The following is a 14,562-nucleotide window of genomic DNA, read 5'->3' on the forward strand; positions in this document are numbered from 1 at the left end:
AGTTATCAGATACATACTGACCACTGAGCCAAGCTGCCAAACGCCCAAACATTGAAGCTTCATCAAGGTAACAACAGATGCCAGCTTTGCTCCCCTATAGTTGACAGAAGAGCGACTGTACCATCTCCCTTCTTGCCTTAGGGACAGTCCATTTATCCCTGAGCCATTTGTTATTATCCTTCTCGCTATGTGCAAGGGTTCTGTGCCCTTTCGGAATTATCTCGACTCACTAAAGGCCGGCTACCTACACCAAAATCCACTCAGCGTGCATAAGATGCCAGCAGGGTCGCAGCACTATGCTGAGACCCGGCGCCATCTGACCAGTGAGAAGCAAAACCATTTGAACCCAATTGTCTGCCCATCATGAACTTCGCGAAATGCATGCTTTTGATGGCCAGTTGTTCATCGCTTGCCGACAGTGACTAGATTGGTTGCAGTAGCGGGAACCCAGCACGGGGCCGCGGTGCATACTGCATGGAAGAACGCCGACTACCCCTGCGATGCGGTTAACCCCGCTCGGGGTTTTACAGCACACTAGGAAAGTGTTCCGCAACGCCCCCTGAAAGCCAATTCTGACAACGGTTCCAACATGGGCAGTTGGCTGCACTAGCAACGCACCATTTCTTGTCTTCGTACCCTAGGGTTAGGTTATTTATTCTTATGTCTTTCACAGCCATGCTCGCAAGCATAAGATCCGTCTACGCTCTCTCTATGTTTATTCTCCGGCTTTGTAAAGTTGTCGATCATCATCAGAAAGCTGCCTGGGAGGTTGGCAAGGAGCTGGCTATCACATGTTGCCACTTGGTCAACCAACATGAGAGTGCCGCGACGCACTGCAAACGGGTTGAAATGGTTCAAAGAATGTGAAAAGTCACACAGTCAAAAACTCTGACTTATGGAAGACGAAAGCTAGAATTTCGTCCACTTTGTATCCTGAGAGGTCTGGCGCAGGACAAAAATGGCATTCCACTGGAGTCCATGCTATTTGGCTGTGACAAGGGCAGTATTCTGGGCTTGGAACAGTAGTTCAATTCAGCTGATAAACTACTTTGGTCCCGAAGGCCTTGTTGAATCCTCTGAAGTCTTTCCATCCAGGCCGGGCTTCAAGGCCTTCTTATGCCAAAGAGGTTTGGTGCGTACTAAGGTACGTACCAAGCCTTGTTGGTTGAGGCCTCATGGTATCTATATAGCGATCTTCATACATGTGGATCTTCCTGAGTGCCTTCAACCATTCTACTTCCTTCTTCTGGCGCCGATTCTCGTTCGGTCGCTCTGATCCTTGCTTGGTTGCTGTGATCGCTTCTGTGATGACTGGGGATTGCCTCATCTCGCTTACTAGCGTCGTCGGAAGTTTGATGGTTAGCTCGTTAGCCTGGAGGCGTTGAGAGGGGCTTGGGTGAGCAATGCTGGTAGCTGAGAGTCTGGCCAAAGTGAGGTTGAGCCTCGCGGCCTGCGGCCACCGGGCATTCATGAGGCTGATGTCAGGCATTGTGTCACACGGACATTCGACCTCGACCCTAACCCAGCAGCACGAGGCTCGCAGAGCCGCACGGCTGAGCCTCTCGAACCCTTCAAAATGCTTCAGGCAACCAGGCCAACTCGGTCGGAGAGTCTATTCGACCGATAGCACAACCTACCCGAATCCCCTCAATAATCCAGCCAACAATACGTACGCCGGCTGCACTGCCCCTCATATCGGGCTGTGCTAGCCAGGCCAAGAAGGGAAACCCTGCTGTCACAGGAACAATCCCTAACCAACCAAGGCACTCCGGCGGCGATAGGGCGGTACCCGTGACGACGCCGGCGTCATAGAAAGGAAGGATATTGGAGGAAGATACTCGGGAAGGATCATATGTAAGCGCAGCGGTACACACCGCTAGATAGATGCCTTATGGCCTCATGACCCAGATCAGGCCAGCAGAAGGAAGGAAGGCTTTGGCATAAGAAGGTCGGGAACCCCAGCCTGGATGGAAAGGCTTGAAAGGATTCAACAAGGCCTTCGAGACCAAAGTAGTTTATCAGCTGAATTGAACTACTGTTCCAAGCCCAGAATACTGCCCTTGTCACAGTATGCCTCCTTATCGATCAACTATGGGACGAAGACGGCGATCAGTATGGCAAAGCTGATGGAGACCCGAACGTATACACGACAGGCCGGATGGGGAAGTGTAATGTCGTCCTTGTCCTTCTGCCCAACATGGGAAAGGCAAGCGCCGCCAGCGCAGCTGCAAGTCTTCGATCGAGCTATCCGCGGGTATCGTTGGCCTTTTTGGTCGGCATTTGCGGGGCGGTCCCATTTGCAGGATCGGAAAGGGACCCTGTTGTCCTCGGCGACGTGATCATAAGCAACTGCGTGGTCCAGTATGACCTTGGAAGAGCGCTTCCGGATCGCTTCGATCGCAAAGACACCGCCCATGACAGCCTTGGAAGGCCAAACAAGATCATTCGCAACATCCTGATCAAGCTTGATACGAACATCGACCGCGAACATATCGAGAAACGGGCGGGTGACTTCCTCAAAGCTCTTCAGACAAAGAGCGAAGAAGCCAAACGGAAGCGAAGAGGCAGGCATACCAGCTACAAGTACCCAGGAGCAGCCAACGACCTCCTATTCCCTGCTTGGTACCGACACAAGCATGCTCCTGATTCTGGGTGCAGAACATGCGAAAATTGTCATGGCAACGCAGATCCCGCCTGCGATGAGTCTCTTAGGTTGTCATGCAAAGAGCTGGAATGTGATACGAGCTGCGTGATACGGAGGGAGCACTTAGAGTCAGCTTCAAACGACCCAAGTGCCGACTCAGATTCCGAGGGTGTCTTCTTCTTCATTGGTGCGATTGGATCTGGAGACAGCGTTATTCGGTCTGGCGAGCACCGTGATCAGATCGCCAAGCAGGCCAAGGTTATTGCTTTCGAGATGGAGGGAGCAGGCGTATGGGATGAGGTGCCATGCATCGTGATTAAAGGTGTGTGTGACTATGCCGATAGCCACAAAAACAAAGGATGGCAGAATTATGCTGCGGCAACCGCGGCGTCGGTAGCGAAGGCGGTTATGGAGAGATATGTCGCTTTTGCTAGGGTTTCTGACTCTTCACAATCTTTGAATGCAAGCCCGAGCGGTGGCCAGATCAATCAGTCGGCTGGAGGAGTAACCCCCACACCAGGGATGGGTCGATTTCCATCCGCGTCTTTTGGACCGCATAACCAGGGTTTCCAAGTGGGACAGAACTATGCACCAATCAACACGGAATTTCACCTGCCACCGGGTAAGATTAACACTGCTTGCGCCGAGGAACACCCCGCTGACAATTTTAGAGCGATTGGAAACGCCGCCGCCGCCGTTCTCAACCATTCCTTTTGTTGGAGGTAACGGAATGATACACCACAAGTGGCATTGAGTGTGGGAGTGAATTTCGTGTATTAATTAGGTTAAAAGAGAGAGAGAGAGCAGAACAGGGAGGATGGAGTCCGACGTGGTTTATATACAGGGTAGCTATGTGTGGATCGTATCTGTTGGAGGTAACGGAATGATACACCACAAGTGGCATTGAGTGTGGGAGTGAATTTCGTGTATTAATTAGGTTAAAAGAGAGAGAGAGAGCAGAACAGGGAGGACGGAGTCCGACGTGGTTTATATACAGGGTAGCTATGTGTGGATCGTATCCACTTAGACAGAAACGCCAAAGAATGTGATGGCTTCAACACTCCCCCTCGATCCAAGCATAGGTTACAAGTGGTTATTTACAGTGATTCTCTCTCTCACACACGTTGGTCAGCACCAGTAAAAACCCAGTGGGAAAAGGATTGCTGCCGTGTGTGCATCGTAAAGTGAAAGTAAGTTGAAAAACAGATTTGTGATCCCGGGACCAAGCCCGGGAGTGGAATTTGGATTGAAGCATGGAAATAGGTGTGTCGCCGGGTCAGCCGCCTGAAGGGTTGTATGAGCGTTGTGGGTGTAGTACAGAGGTGCCAGTGATTATAGTGTTGAAAGGACACTAATTAGACCCTTCTGGGGCTTCCAAGAGTCCAAGGGCTCGTCGGTGGCGTTGGAAGGCGTCGCGGGGTAGTGGCTTCGTGAAGACGTCTGCCACTTGTTCGTTTGTGGGAATGTACTGGAAATTGACGTCTCCAGCTGCTTGGCGTTCTCTGCACCAGAGTTCTTGTACGTGAATGTGTTTAGTGCGGGAATGGTGTTGCGGGTTCCTCGCAAGGGCCAGTGCACCTTGGTTGTCCCCGTAGACCCTTGTGGCCCCTCGGGTTTGCTTGATGTGCAAGTCCGAGAGCAGTCGGCGGAGCCAGATAGCTTCCTTGGTGGCCTGGGTCTGTGCCATAAGTTCAGCTTCGCAGGATGACAAGGACACAGTGAGCTGGCGTTTTGATTGCCAACTGATAGCTGCGCTACCGATGTGGAACACAAAGCCTCCGGTGGAGCGTCTTGTTGAGGTGTCACCCGCCCAGTCGGCGTCTGAAAAACCAGTGAGGTCCTTGAGCTCACCGGTATAAGTGAGTTCGAGGTTGATGGTTCCCTTGAGGTATCTGAAGATGCGTTTCACGGCTGTAACGTGGGCGAGCGTTGGGTTGGCGAGATACCGGCTGCAGAAGGATACGGCAAAGGCTGTATCTGGACGAGTGCCGAGCATAGCGTACATAAGGGAACCGATGGCGCTGGCGTACCAGTGCCGGAGGTAGTTGGAGGCGATGTGGTCGCTGGTCGGTTCTGGGATCTTGCTGGTGTCCATTGGGGTAGATACTGGCTTGCAATCGAGCATCCCAAACTCCTTAAGTATCTTTTTGATGTAGGCTCTTTGGTTGAGTCGGATGATGTGCCGTGATCTATCGCGGGTAACAGCCATGCCCAAGTAGTAAGAACAAGGGCCAAGGTCTGTCATTTTGAAACGCTGACTGAGTGCGTGCTTTAGTGCTTGAACGTCGGGTTTGTTGGGGCCGGCAATTAGTAGATCATCAACGTAGATGGCGATATAGGTGTTTCCTTTGCTGAAGATGGCAGCGTCGGATGGTAGTGGTGAGAAGCCCAGGCCATTCAAGAAGGTAGCTAGGGTTTTGTACCACACTCGTGGACTCTGTTTGAGGCCATAGAGGGCTCGGTTGAGGCGGCAGACGAGGTTGGGGTTGCTGTTAGGGATACCAGGTGGTTGCTCGACGTAGATTTCTTCGTCTACTTCACCATACAGGAATGCGGTTTGTACGTCCATCTGTTCCAGCTCGAGATCCAGGGCGGCAGCGAGAGCAAATATGAGCTTGTAACTCATCGGTTTGACCACCGAGGCAAAGGTCTCGTTGTAGTCTACCCCTTCCTGTTGCTCGAAACCACGGACAACCCATCGCGCCTTGTATCGTAGGACCTCGCCGTTGGCACCTGTCTTGAGCTTGTATACCCATTTCCCAGACAATACCTTTCTGCCCAATATTTTTGGCACCAATGTCCAGGTTTTGTTTTGTAAAAGCGATTGGTACTCTTGTTGCATGGCTTCTTTCCATCGTAGCCAGTTAGGCTGATTTTGGGCTTGGTTGAGGTTGGCGGGCTCAGGGGCAAGAGGTGTCGCAAGCCCCATAAGGGCGAGAATGGCCTTGTCAGGGTTTTTGATAGCTTGAAGCAGTAGTTCGGGATGGTGGCTTGTGACGGTGTGCTGGTGACCTGAGTCGTAGAGGCTTGGATCACCGCCGACAACGATGGTGTCAAGTATGGGTGAGGACGGTGGATATTGGGGCATACCCAGTGGTGGTGACGGTGTGAAGTCGGATGAGAGGTCTGATAATTCTGACTGTGATTCTGGTGAGGTGGTGAGTTCGGATTGTGCAGTCGTATCAGAGTCTCCCCCTGGCTGTGCTATGGGAACTCCCCCTGAATCAGAGGGCGATGCTGCGCGGGAGCTACCCCGGCTTATGGGTTTGGAGTGAGGGCCGGGACGGTAATGGGCCGTGAACTCAGCGGAGTCGGTGATAGAGTCTGTATCAGAGGTACCGAGGTCAAAGGCGGTGTCTGATTCAGGAGCGGGCGGCGAAGACAGAATTTGTGCGGTCGTAATTTCTTGCGTAGCAAGGTCAGGCGTGCTGGGTGAGATGCAGGTGAAGGCCTCGTCGAACACCACGTTATTGGTAGATATAATCTTGTTGTTGTCTGTGAGGACGATGTAATTCCGTCCGCCTTCGTATCCTAGCAGTCGACACTTGCCAGCGGTGGGGGTGAGCTTCCCTGGAAAGTCTGAGTCGGATAATTTGTAGTAGCCGGTGGCACCAATAACCCTGAGGTGCGACAGATCAGGTTGACGGCCTTCCCATGCTTCAAAGGGCGTCTTCCCAATGACTCGGCTTGGACACCGGTTTTTGAGGTAGACAATTGTCTGAAGTAGGATGGGCCAGAGACGGCGGGGAAATTGGCTATCCACTAGGACGGTTGTGATGCGCTCCTGAAGGATCCGATTCAGGCGCTCTGAGATCCCATTTTGTTCGTGTTGGTTGACCGCTGAGTAGCTTAGCGTAATAAGGCGGTTCCGGCACCAGAGTTTGAAGCGCTTGCTGGTGTTTTCACCAGCCCTATCAAGGTGAATGTGGCGTATGGGATGTTCTGGCTTATCAACTGTCGCATGCCATTCGGCGACTACACGAGGAAACTCGTCTCTGGTCTTAATGGCATAGACCCATACGTACTGCGTGAAGTCATCTGTAATGGTGACCCAGTACGATTCCCCCCCGAGACCCTCGAAGCGGAAAGGCCCGCAAATGTCCATATGGACGTGCTCAAGGGGCCGACTCCCTTTGCGCAAGGTACCCTTATGGGGTACCTGTTTCAGGCGGCCAAGTGCGCACTTGTCGCAAAAACAGGTGTCGGGGACAGGGCCTATGCCGGTGGCCATCGTCTGCAGCAGACGGATGTTATCTTCGCCGAGATGAGCTAGGCGATCATGCCAGATTTTGAGGGATTTCTTTTCGAGGGCGTAAGCGGCGAGGGCAAGGCGATGAACTGGGTTGGTTTTGGTAGGCTGGCGAACTAAGTATATCCCGTTGACACTGAAACCTCTGAAGCGGAGGCGTCGACCGTGGACTCCCACTACTGCGCTGTTTCCGAACGTAACGACGTAACCACGATGGTCGAGTTGTGATACAGAAAGGAGATTGCAGGCGGCGCGAGGAGAGTAGTGAGCCCCTTCTAGAAGCATGAAAGAATCCTTCCCTTCTTTAGAAGTGCTACTAACGTGAAGCTTGTAGGTTCCGGTGGCCTTGGGGGTTATTTCAACGTTGCCTATGCCAATGATGGGTGGACCGGTGTAGGGATGCAAGTTCACGAAACCGGATTGTTTGCAGAAAATGTGACTAGTGGCGCCGGAATCGACGACCACAACGTGTTTGAGATTCGCAAGGAAGCCTCTGTTAGATTCGGAGGCAGAGAGGGCGGAGATGCGCTCGGCGAGTTTGGAGTTGGATGGAGGATGAATGGGCGGAAGTGAAGCAGCGGCAATTTGGACAGAGGCCAGTGGAGCGGGTATGGGAGTAGTAGAGATGGATGTGGAGGACAAGGATAAGTGTGTAGCTGGTGATGCGGTTGTGTGGTTTGGAGGGCTGACGGTAGTGAGAGCCAGCGATGGTAAGTCCAGTGTTGTGGCGCCTATAGATTCCATTGTTGTTGCAGAAGGAACCTGTAGGCCGGCCCTTTCCTAGTGAGTACGGGACCTTTTATTGGGGCGCTGATCCTCTATTTTGGAGTCAGTGTCGCTGTCTTCAAGACCTGCGGCGAGAAATGCTGCCGCCGAGGCGGCATTGGCTCTGGTGTCAGAGGCACTGTCCTTGCTGGGGTATTTGTCGGGGTGTTGCTTCCAGCAACGAGAGTCACTGTGGTTTGGTGTGTGGCACACCGAGCAGGGAAGCCAAGTCGGAGACTTGCTGTTATCGCGGGGGCGTTTGTTGTTGGTGTTAGTTCCTTTGAAGGTGCGAGGTTTGGCGATGAGAGCCTTGAGAGCCAAAATCTCGTCGGAGCGTTTGCCATGTCTCTTGAGGTGCTGTTCTTCGGTCTCTGCCTCGGCTTGAACTTCATCTAGGGTAATGGCCCTCCGAGTTACTCTCCCGTTCACATCTCTTTCCGGGACAAGGAGGTGGCTCTGGTTAAAGCTGGTCCAAAATTGGGAATAGTCGGGTGTGACAAGGGCAGTATTCTGGGCTTGGAACAGTAGTTCAATTCAGCTGATAAACTACTTTGGTCTCGAAGGCCTTGTTGGTCCTTTCAACCTCTAGAGGAAGGTTGGGCTTCAAGGCCTTCTTATGCCAAAGGGAAACGGTACCTATCTAGTATGTACGGGTCTTTGTCACCTAAGGCTCCAAGGCATCTAGCAATCTGCATACATGTAGGTCTTTCTCGTATGACACCAGGAGTGTGGTGTATGCCCGTTTAACAGTGTGGCATATGCTCGTTTGACGGTGTGGCATATGCCCATTTGATAGTGTGGCATATGCTCGTTTGACAGTGTGGCATATGCCCGTTTGACAGTGTGGCATATGCTCGTTTGACAGTGTGGCATATGTCCGTGTGACACCAGCTCCCCCTTCTCCAAGGCTCGCCTCGAGCCGAACATGCGTTAGCTTTTGACGGTAGGATTCCGTAGAAGGGTTAGTTCGTTGGGACGTTAGGGTCTCAGGGTTTGTCTGAGTGCCTGGTGTGAAAGACAATGACTTCTGCTTTCTGCTTCATCAGTGAAGAGGTGCTCCTATGGTTCCCATGTCAAGTTCTTGGTTCCTTCTATCCTTGCCACTTCGTTCGATACTTAACCTTGCCTTCGAATTTCAAGGAGTCCAGCACCTCTTCCACTTCATAGTCTTCTGACTCAGCCGGGGCTACCTCCCGCAGGACCTGGTCAGGGTCAGGGGCTACCTGATTGCCAGCGCGGTAAGGGTTCGACAAGCGAGACATAGAGAGATTCTAACTCAGCCGGGGCTGCCTTCCCGCAGGACCTGGTCAGGGTCAGGGGCTACCTGATTGCCAGCGCGGTAAGGGTCCGACGAGCGAAATGTGGAGGGAGTCATGGATACGCCAGGTCTTGGGCAAGGTAAGCCGGACAGTGGTGGGATCTTGTGGAGGAGTTAGTTTGTCGGGACATTGGGGTCTCGAGGTTTCTCTGGGTGCCGCGCGTGGAAGGCGATGACCTGATTCTTCGCTCCGTCAGTGTAGAAGTGCTCCCATGGCTCCCATGTGAGATCACTGGCTTTGTTCCATCCTTCCCACTTGACTCGGTATAACACCTTGGATTCAGCCCTCATGGAATCCACGATCTTCTCGACTTCGTAGTCTTCTGATACCGCTGGGGCTGCCTCTCGCAAGACCTGGTCAGGATCGGGGATCTCCCGATTGCCAGCGCGATAGGGTTCCAGGAGCGAGACGTGGAAGGAGTCGTGGATTCGCCATGTCTTGGGCAGGGTTAACCGGACAGCGGTAGGGGAGATCACCTGTGAAATCCTGAAGGGGCCATGAAGCTTCTTGTCGAGCTTCTTTGAGGGGCGCTTGGTTTTGATGTGCTTACCGTTCAGCATGACCAACTGTCCCACCTCGTAGACCGGTGCATCCGTTCGTTTCTTATCCGCCCACTCCTTCATCCTCTGACGGGCGCGGTTGAGATGTTTCTGAGCGTGCTCGTAAACCTGGATCATCCAATGGGCGTAAAGGCGACTCCCAGGGTTGCGAGGGGCGCCGTCAGGGGGGTTGTGTGAAGCAGGGTGATAGCCGTAGTTGGCGTAGAACGGGGAGATACCAGTCGACGACGAGATGGTATTGTTGTATGCGAACTCGGCAGTGGCTAGCAAATCTTCCCAATTGCTCATTTCGTAGTTGACGAAGGCACGAAGGTACATTTCGAGGATCTGGTTGAGCCGTTCGGTTTGGCCATCGGTCTGAGGGTGGAAAGCTGTACTCATTCGACTCTTGATGCCGACGAGCTTCAGGAAATCCTTCCAGAGATGGGCCGTAAACCGGGAGTCACGGTCAGAAATGATGTCCAATGGTACCCCGTGCAATCGCCAGTATGAGCGGGCGAAAATCTTGATGAGGTCTTCTGTTGTCTTTTCTCCCACCTTAAGAGGGATGAAGTGGGCCATCTTTGTGAAGGGATCCACCATAACCCAAATGGAATCACAGCCGTTGGAAAGGGGCAGATCCGTAATGAAATCCATTGCAACGGACTTCCATGGGGCGTAATGGAGTTCCATGGGTTGGAGCAAACCATGCGGGGAGTGCCGAGGAGGCTTGTTCTGTTGGCATTCGTGGCAGCCGCGGACGTATTCCCTGACTGATTCCTCCATCTTGGGCCACCAGAAGTTCCTGGTGATGAGCTCCATGGTTTTATCCATACCCATGTGACCGGCGACCTTAGTGTCGTGTTCTGAGTTGATGACCTCGTTCTGAAGGCTGGTGGGGATCCAAAGGCGGTTCTTTCGGTAGAGGAGATTGTCGAACTTCTTGAAGTCTTTGTCTGCGTCCTTCTGGAACTGTTCCATATATACCGGGTCGTTGACTCTTGCTTCCTTGAGCTGCCTGATAAACTCATCATTCCATCGAGGGGTAGAGACACTGCAAAGCCTATCTTTTGACAAGAGAAAACTGCTTCCTTCCGAGTATGAGAAGTGTTTTTCTTGCAGGACCGTCGTGATCGGCTGGTCCTCACCTCCCCCTTTCTCAGGTTTGAAGCTTTCTTGACGGGATAGGGCGTCAGCTTTGCCGTTCAAATGGCCGGGTCGGTAGTTGATGATGAACCAGAAGTTGGCCAGTTGGATTGCCCATCGGGCTTGGCGGCGGTTGAGGACTTTGGCGTGGGTAAAGTAGGCAAAATTCTGGTGGTCGGAGAAGACTTCGATCCTGTGCTTTGCCCCCTCGAGGTAGATCCTCCATCGTTCGAAGCTGTCGACGATGGCAAGGAGCTCTTTATCGTGGATCTCGTAGTTCATCTCGGCTGGCGACATCTTTCGCGAATGGAACGCGACTGGGTGAATCTTGCCATCCTCTTTCCTTTGAGAGAGTACTGCTCCAACCCCAAAGTCCGAAGCGTCGGTTTCCATGATTGCTGGCTCAGCGGGGTCGAAATGTGCCAGGACGGGCGCGGATACGAAGGCTCTCTTGAGGTCGTTGAACGCGTTGGTCATTGCTTCGGTCCATTTCCAAAGCTTTCGATCCAGGGCGTTACCTTTTGAGATGGCTTGGGCTAGCGTTGAGAACCCTTTGATGAACCTTCTGTAGAAGTTGGCGAAGCCCAGGAAGGATTGTGATTCCTTCAGGGTTTTGGGAAGCTCCCAGGCCAGAATTGTTCTCACTTTGTCATCAGCCATACCAATGCCTTCTGGGGAAATGATGTAGCCTAGGAATTCAACCTTCTGTACCCTCCATTTGCACTTCTGGGGTGCGACAGCCAGATGGTTTTCTGACAGCCGCTTCATGACTTCCAAAACCAAGCGGTCATGTTCTTCTTCCGTGTCTGCGTATATCAGGATGTCGTCGAGGTAGACGAGGACGCCGGCGTCGATGAGGTCCATGAAGAGGTGATTCATCATGGCTTGGAAGGTTGAAGGCGCGTTGATCAATCCCATGGGCATGACTACGTACTCGAAGAGCCCGTATTTGCACCGGAACGCTGTCTTCCATTCATGTCCTTTGGCCATTCTCACCAGGAAGAACCCTGATTTGAGATCGATCTTGGTGTAGAACTTGGCCGTTCTGAGGGCATGCTGAAGCTCTGTGATGAGCGGTTGTTGTTGTTGTTGTTGTTGTTGTTATTTTTAACGTCTACTTCCGCCTCCCGTTGTGATGAGCGGTATGGGGTGCCGGACGGGGACCGTCATTCTGTTGAGGGCTCGGTAGTCGACTACCGGTCTGAGAGGATCGTCGGGATCCTTTTTATCGACGAACATGAGGGGGGCGCCACATGAGGCGGTGGACTTTCTGATTCTTCCTGATTTTAGCATTTTGTCAAGCCAGGGTTTGAGGGCGTCGAGCTCTCGCCCGCTCATAGCGAAGACAGGGCCCCAAGGCGGCGTTTGGTCGTCGATGATATCGATCTTGTGATCCCAGGGCTGGTGGTCTGGCATTCGCATGGCGGCTTCCTCGCTCATGATGGGGAGGAAGGCTCGAAATTCTTTGGGGACTGCTGCAATGGCGGCGTCAATCTTGGTTTGGATGCTGGCAATGGCGATGGTGGGGGGAAGCCCAAGGACGATCGAGCTGGTGCAATTTCGTCATCCACTGTTGAGAGCTCGAAATTGAGGCGGGTGTAGTGATCTTCTTGGTGCCGTAATACGACTGCCTCGGTATAGTATCGTCCTCCCATCGTGTCGACCGCCGCGTTGAAGCCCATAAGGGTGCGGATGTTGGCTCGTTTGATTAAGGGAAGCTTCCAGACGCGTGCTTGGTGAAATGACATGACTGGGATCGAGCTTCCTGGGTCCAAAAGGACGCGAACAGGATGTTCCACGTCGTTATAGAGCAGGGTCATTCGTACGATTGGTCGTGAGCCGGAGTGAGGCTCAGGGCAGGGTTTCTTTCGGAGTTGTTCTGTCTCGTCGTCGTTAAAGCTCAGCCTTTTCAGAGTGCAAACGACGGGGTTGACACCAGAGTGAGGCCGAGGTGATCCATGTGGTGCTTCATGGTGGCCATTCAAAAATCAGAGTCAGAGTCTTGGTCCATATCCATGGTCTGTATGGCTCTGGTGATCGCGGCCGTTTTGGCCTTCTTGAACTGGGCTTCGTCATCGAGGGCCTCAGCTCCCTCTTCTTCACGGTCGGCGTTCTTGCGTTTGGTTGAGACGGCGGCCGTACGTGGCTGTTGTTCTTTTGGCTGGGGCGTCACGAAGGTGGTAAACGGCTTTCTGGCGTTCTTCGTCCTTCTCGCCGTATTGAGCGATGGCAGTCCACACCTCTGAGGCGAAGCGGGAGCTAGCCTGCTGGACTTGTTGCTCCAAGCGGGCGATCTGGGCTTGAGAGGCCTCGATACCAGCGTCGAAGAGGGTGGTGACAGTGGCATAGTTCTTCCTCAGGATGTCGTATTGTTCCTTGAGGGCCGTGAGGTCTCTGGTGTGTTCGTGCCCTACGGAGAGGGTCATCTCGCGCACCTGGGCGTGAGCCGCCGCGAATTGGTCATGGAGAGTGATGAGCCAGGGAGGGGGGTTGGTAGCCTGGACCAAACTTCTGGGGATAGCATCATCGCTGTTGGTCATAACAGTATCGAAGTCGCCTGGGTGATAGAGGACCAGGGAGGAGTTTTCGACCGAGGGGACGGGCTGATCTTGAGGTGAAGCCATTGTGATGGTGATGTGTTGAAGAGTTGGGTAAGGATGGTTCGAGAGGGAAGTAGTTTATCTGTGACAAGGGCAGTATTCTGGGCTTGGAACAGTAGTTCAATTCAGCTGATAAACTACTTTGGTCTCGAAGGCCTTGTTGGTCCTTTCAACCTCTAGAGGAAGGTTGGGCTTCAAGGCCTTCTTATGCCAAAGGGAAACGGTACCTATCTAGTATGTACGGGTCTTTGTCACCTAAGGCTCCAAGGCATCTAGCAATCTGCATACATGTAGGTCTTTCTCGTATGACACCAGGAGTGTGGTGTATGCCCGTTTAACAGTGTGGCATATGCTCGTTTGACGGTGTGGCATATGCCCATTTGATAGTGTGGCATATGCTCGTTTGACAGTGTGGCATATGCCCGTTTGACAGTGTGGCATATGCTCGTTTGACAGTGTGGCATATGTCCGTGTGACATCGGGTCCAAGGCCTTGGAGGAACTTCAATACGAGGTAGGGTTCCCTCATCTTGCACGACTTGTCCATCTCGTAAAGTTCATCATGGATGGTGCGGAGCTGGGTGGCGAAGTCGTTAACGTCCTTACATTTGGCGAGTGTAAGGTTGTCCCATCTCTTCATGAGGTCTTGGAAGCCGGAGGATCCTTTGGGGCGATAGTGGATGAAGAGAAATTTGAGGGCGGCTTTGACGGTGTTATGCCCTTCAGAGACGAGCTTAGCCCGAGGTCCAGGGGATAGGCGAGTGCGGAGGACAGCCATCAGGTTTCGCTGTTCCGTAGACCATTCTCGGGTGCGTTTGGCGTGGTCGCGGTCTTCCTCACCGTCATATTTCTCAGGTGGTTCATTCGTGCTGAGAAGATCAAAAGAGCTACGGGCATCAATGTAGTCTCGGATGCGGTTAAACCAGGTGGTCCAGTTGCTGGGCCCAGTGAGGATTGGGATGACAACTTGAGCTTCGAGGTCTTTGTTGACCATGGTGTCGTGCTGGAGGCAGCCTGGCGAGGTGTGGAAGTTTCTAGAGGCTGCGAGTTGGCTGTCCGAGAAGTTTGGACGCTGATGTGTAGTGGTAGGGACTTTGGTGAGAAGGAGTAAGATTGGAGGGTGTAGCGATAATGAGTAGGGTTAGGGTTAGGGTTAGGGTTAGGGTTAGGGTTAGGGTTAGGGTTAGGGTTAGGGTTAGGGTTAGGGTTAGGGTTAGGGTTAGGGTTAGGGTTAGGGTTAGGGTTAGGGTTAGGGTTAGGGTTAGGGTTAGGGTTAGGGTTAGGGTTAGGGTTAGGGTTAG

The 14,562-nt window shown here is 52.8% G+C and overlaps 2 protein-coding genes across 2 annotated transcripts; both read right to left on the reverse strand.

Moving 5' to 3' along the window:
- Nucleotides 1–2,089: 2,089 nt before the first annotated feature.
- On the reverse strand, nucleotides 2,090–2,572 carry SMAC4_13171 (uncharacterized protein; the record flags this gene model as incomplete). Its single annotated transcript, XM_066091290.1, has 1 exon — nucleotides 2,090–2,572. One exon carries the CDS (start codon nucleotides 2,570–2,572, stop codon nucleotides 2,090–2,092), a length of 483 nt encoding a protein of 160 aa, XP_065945943.1.
- Nucleotides 2,573–9,090: 6,518 nt separating this feature from the next.
- On the reverse strand, nucleotides 9,091–11,652 carry SMAC4_13172 (uncharacterized protein; the record flags this gene model as incomplete). Its single annotated transcript, XM_066091291.1, has 1 exon — nucleotides 9,091–11,652. The coding sequence occupies one exon, from the start codon at nucleotides 11,650–11,652 to the stop codon at nucleotides 9,091–9,093; it is 2,562 nt and encodes an 853-aa protein (XP_065945944.1).
- Nucleotides 11,653–14,562: the final 2,910 nt, after the last annotated feature.

Source organism: Sordaria macrospora, chromosome 1 (genome assembly GCF_033870435.1).
Source record: "Sordaria macrospora chromosome 1, complete sequence".
Taxonomy (NCBI): domain Eukaryota; kingdom Fungi; phylum Ascomycota; class Sordariomycetes; order Sordariales; family Sordariaceae; genus Sordaria; species Sordaria macrospora.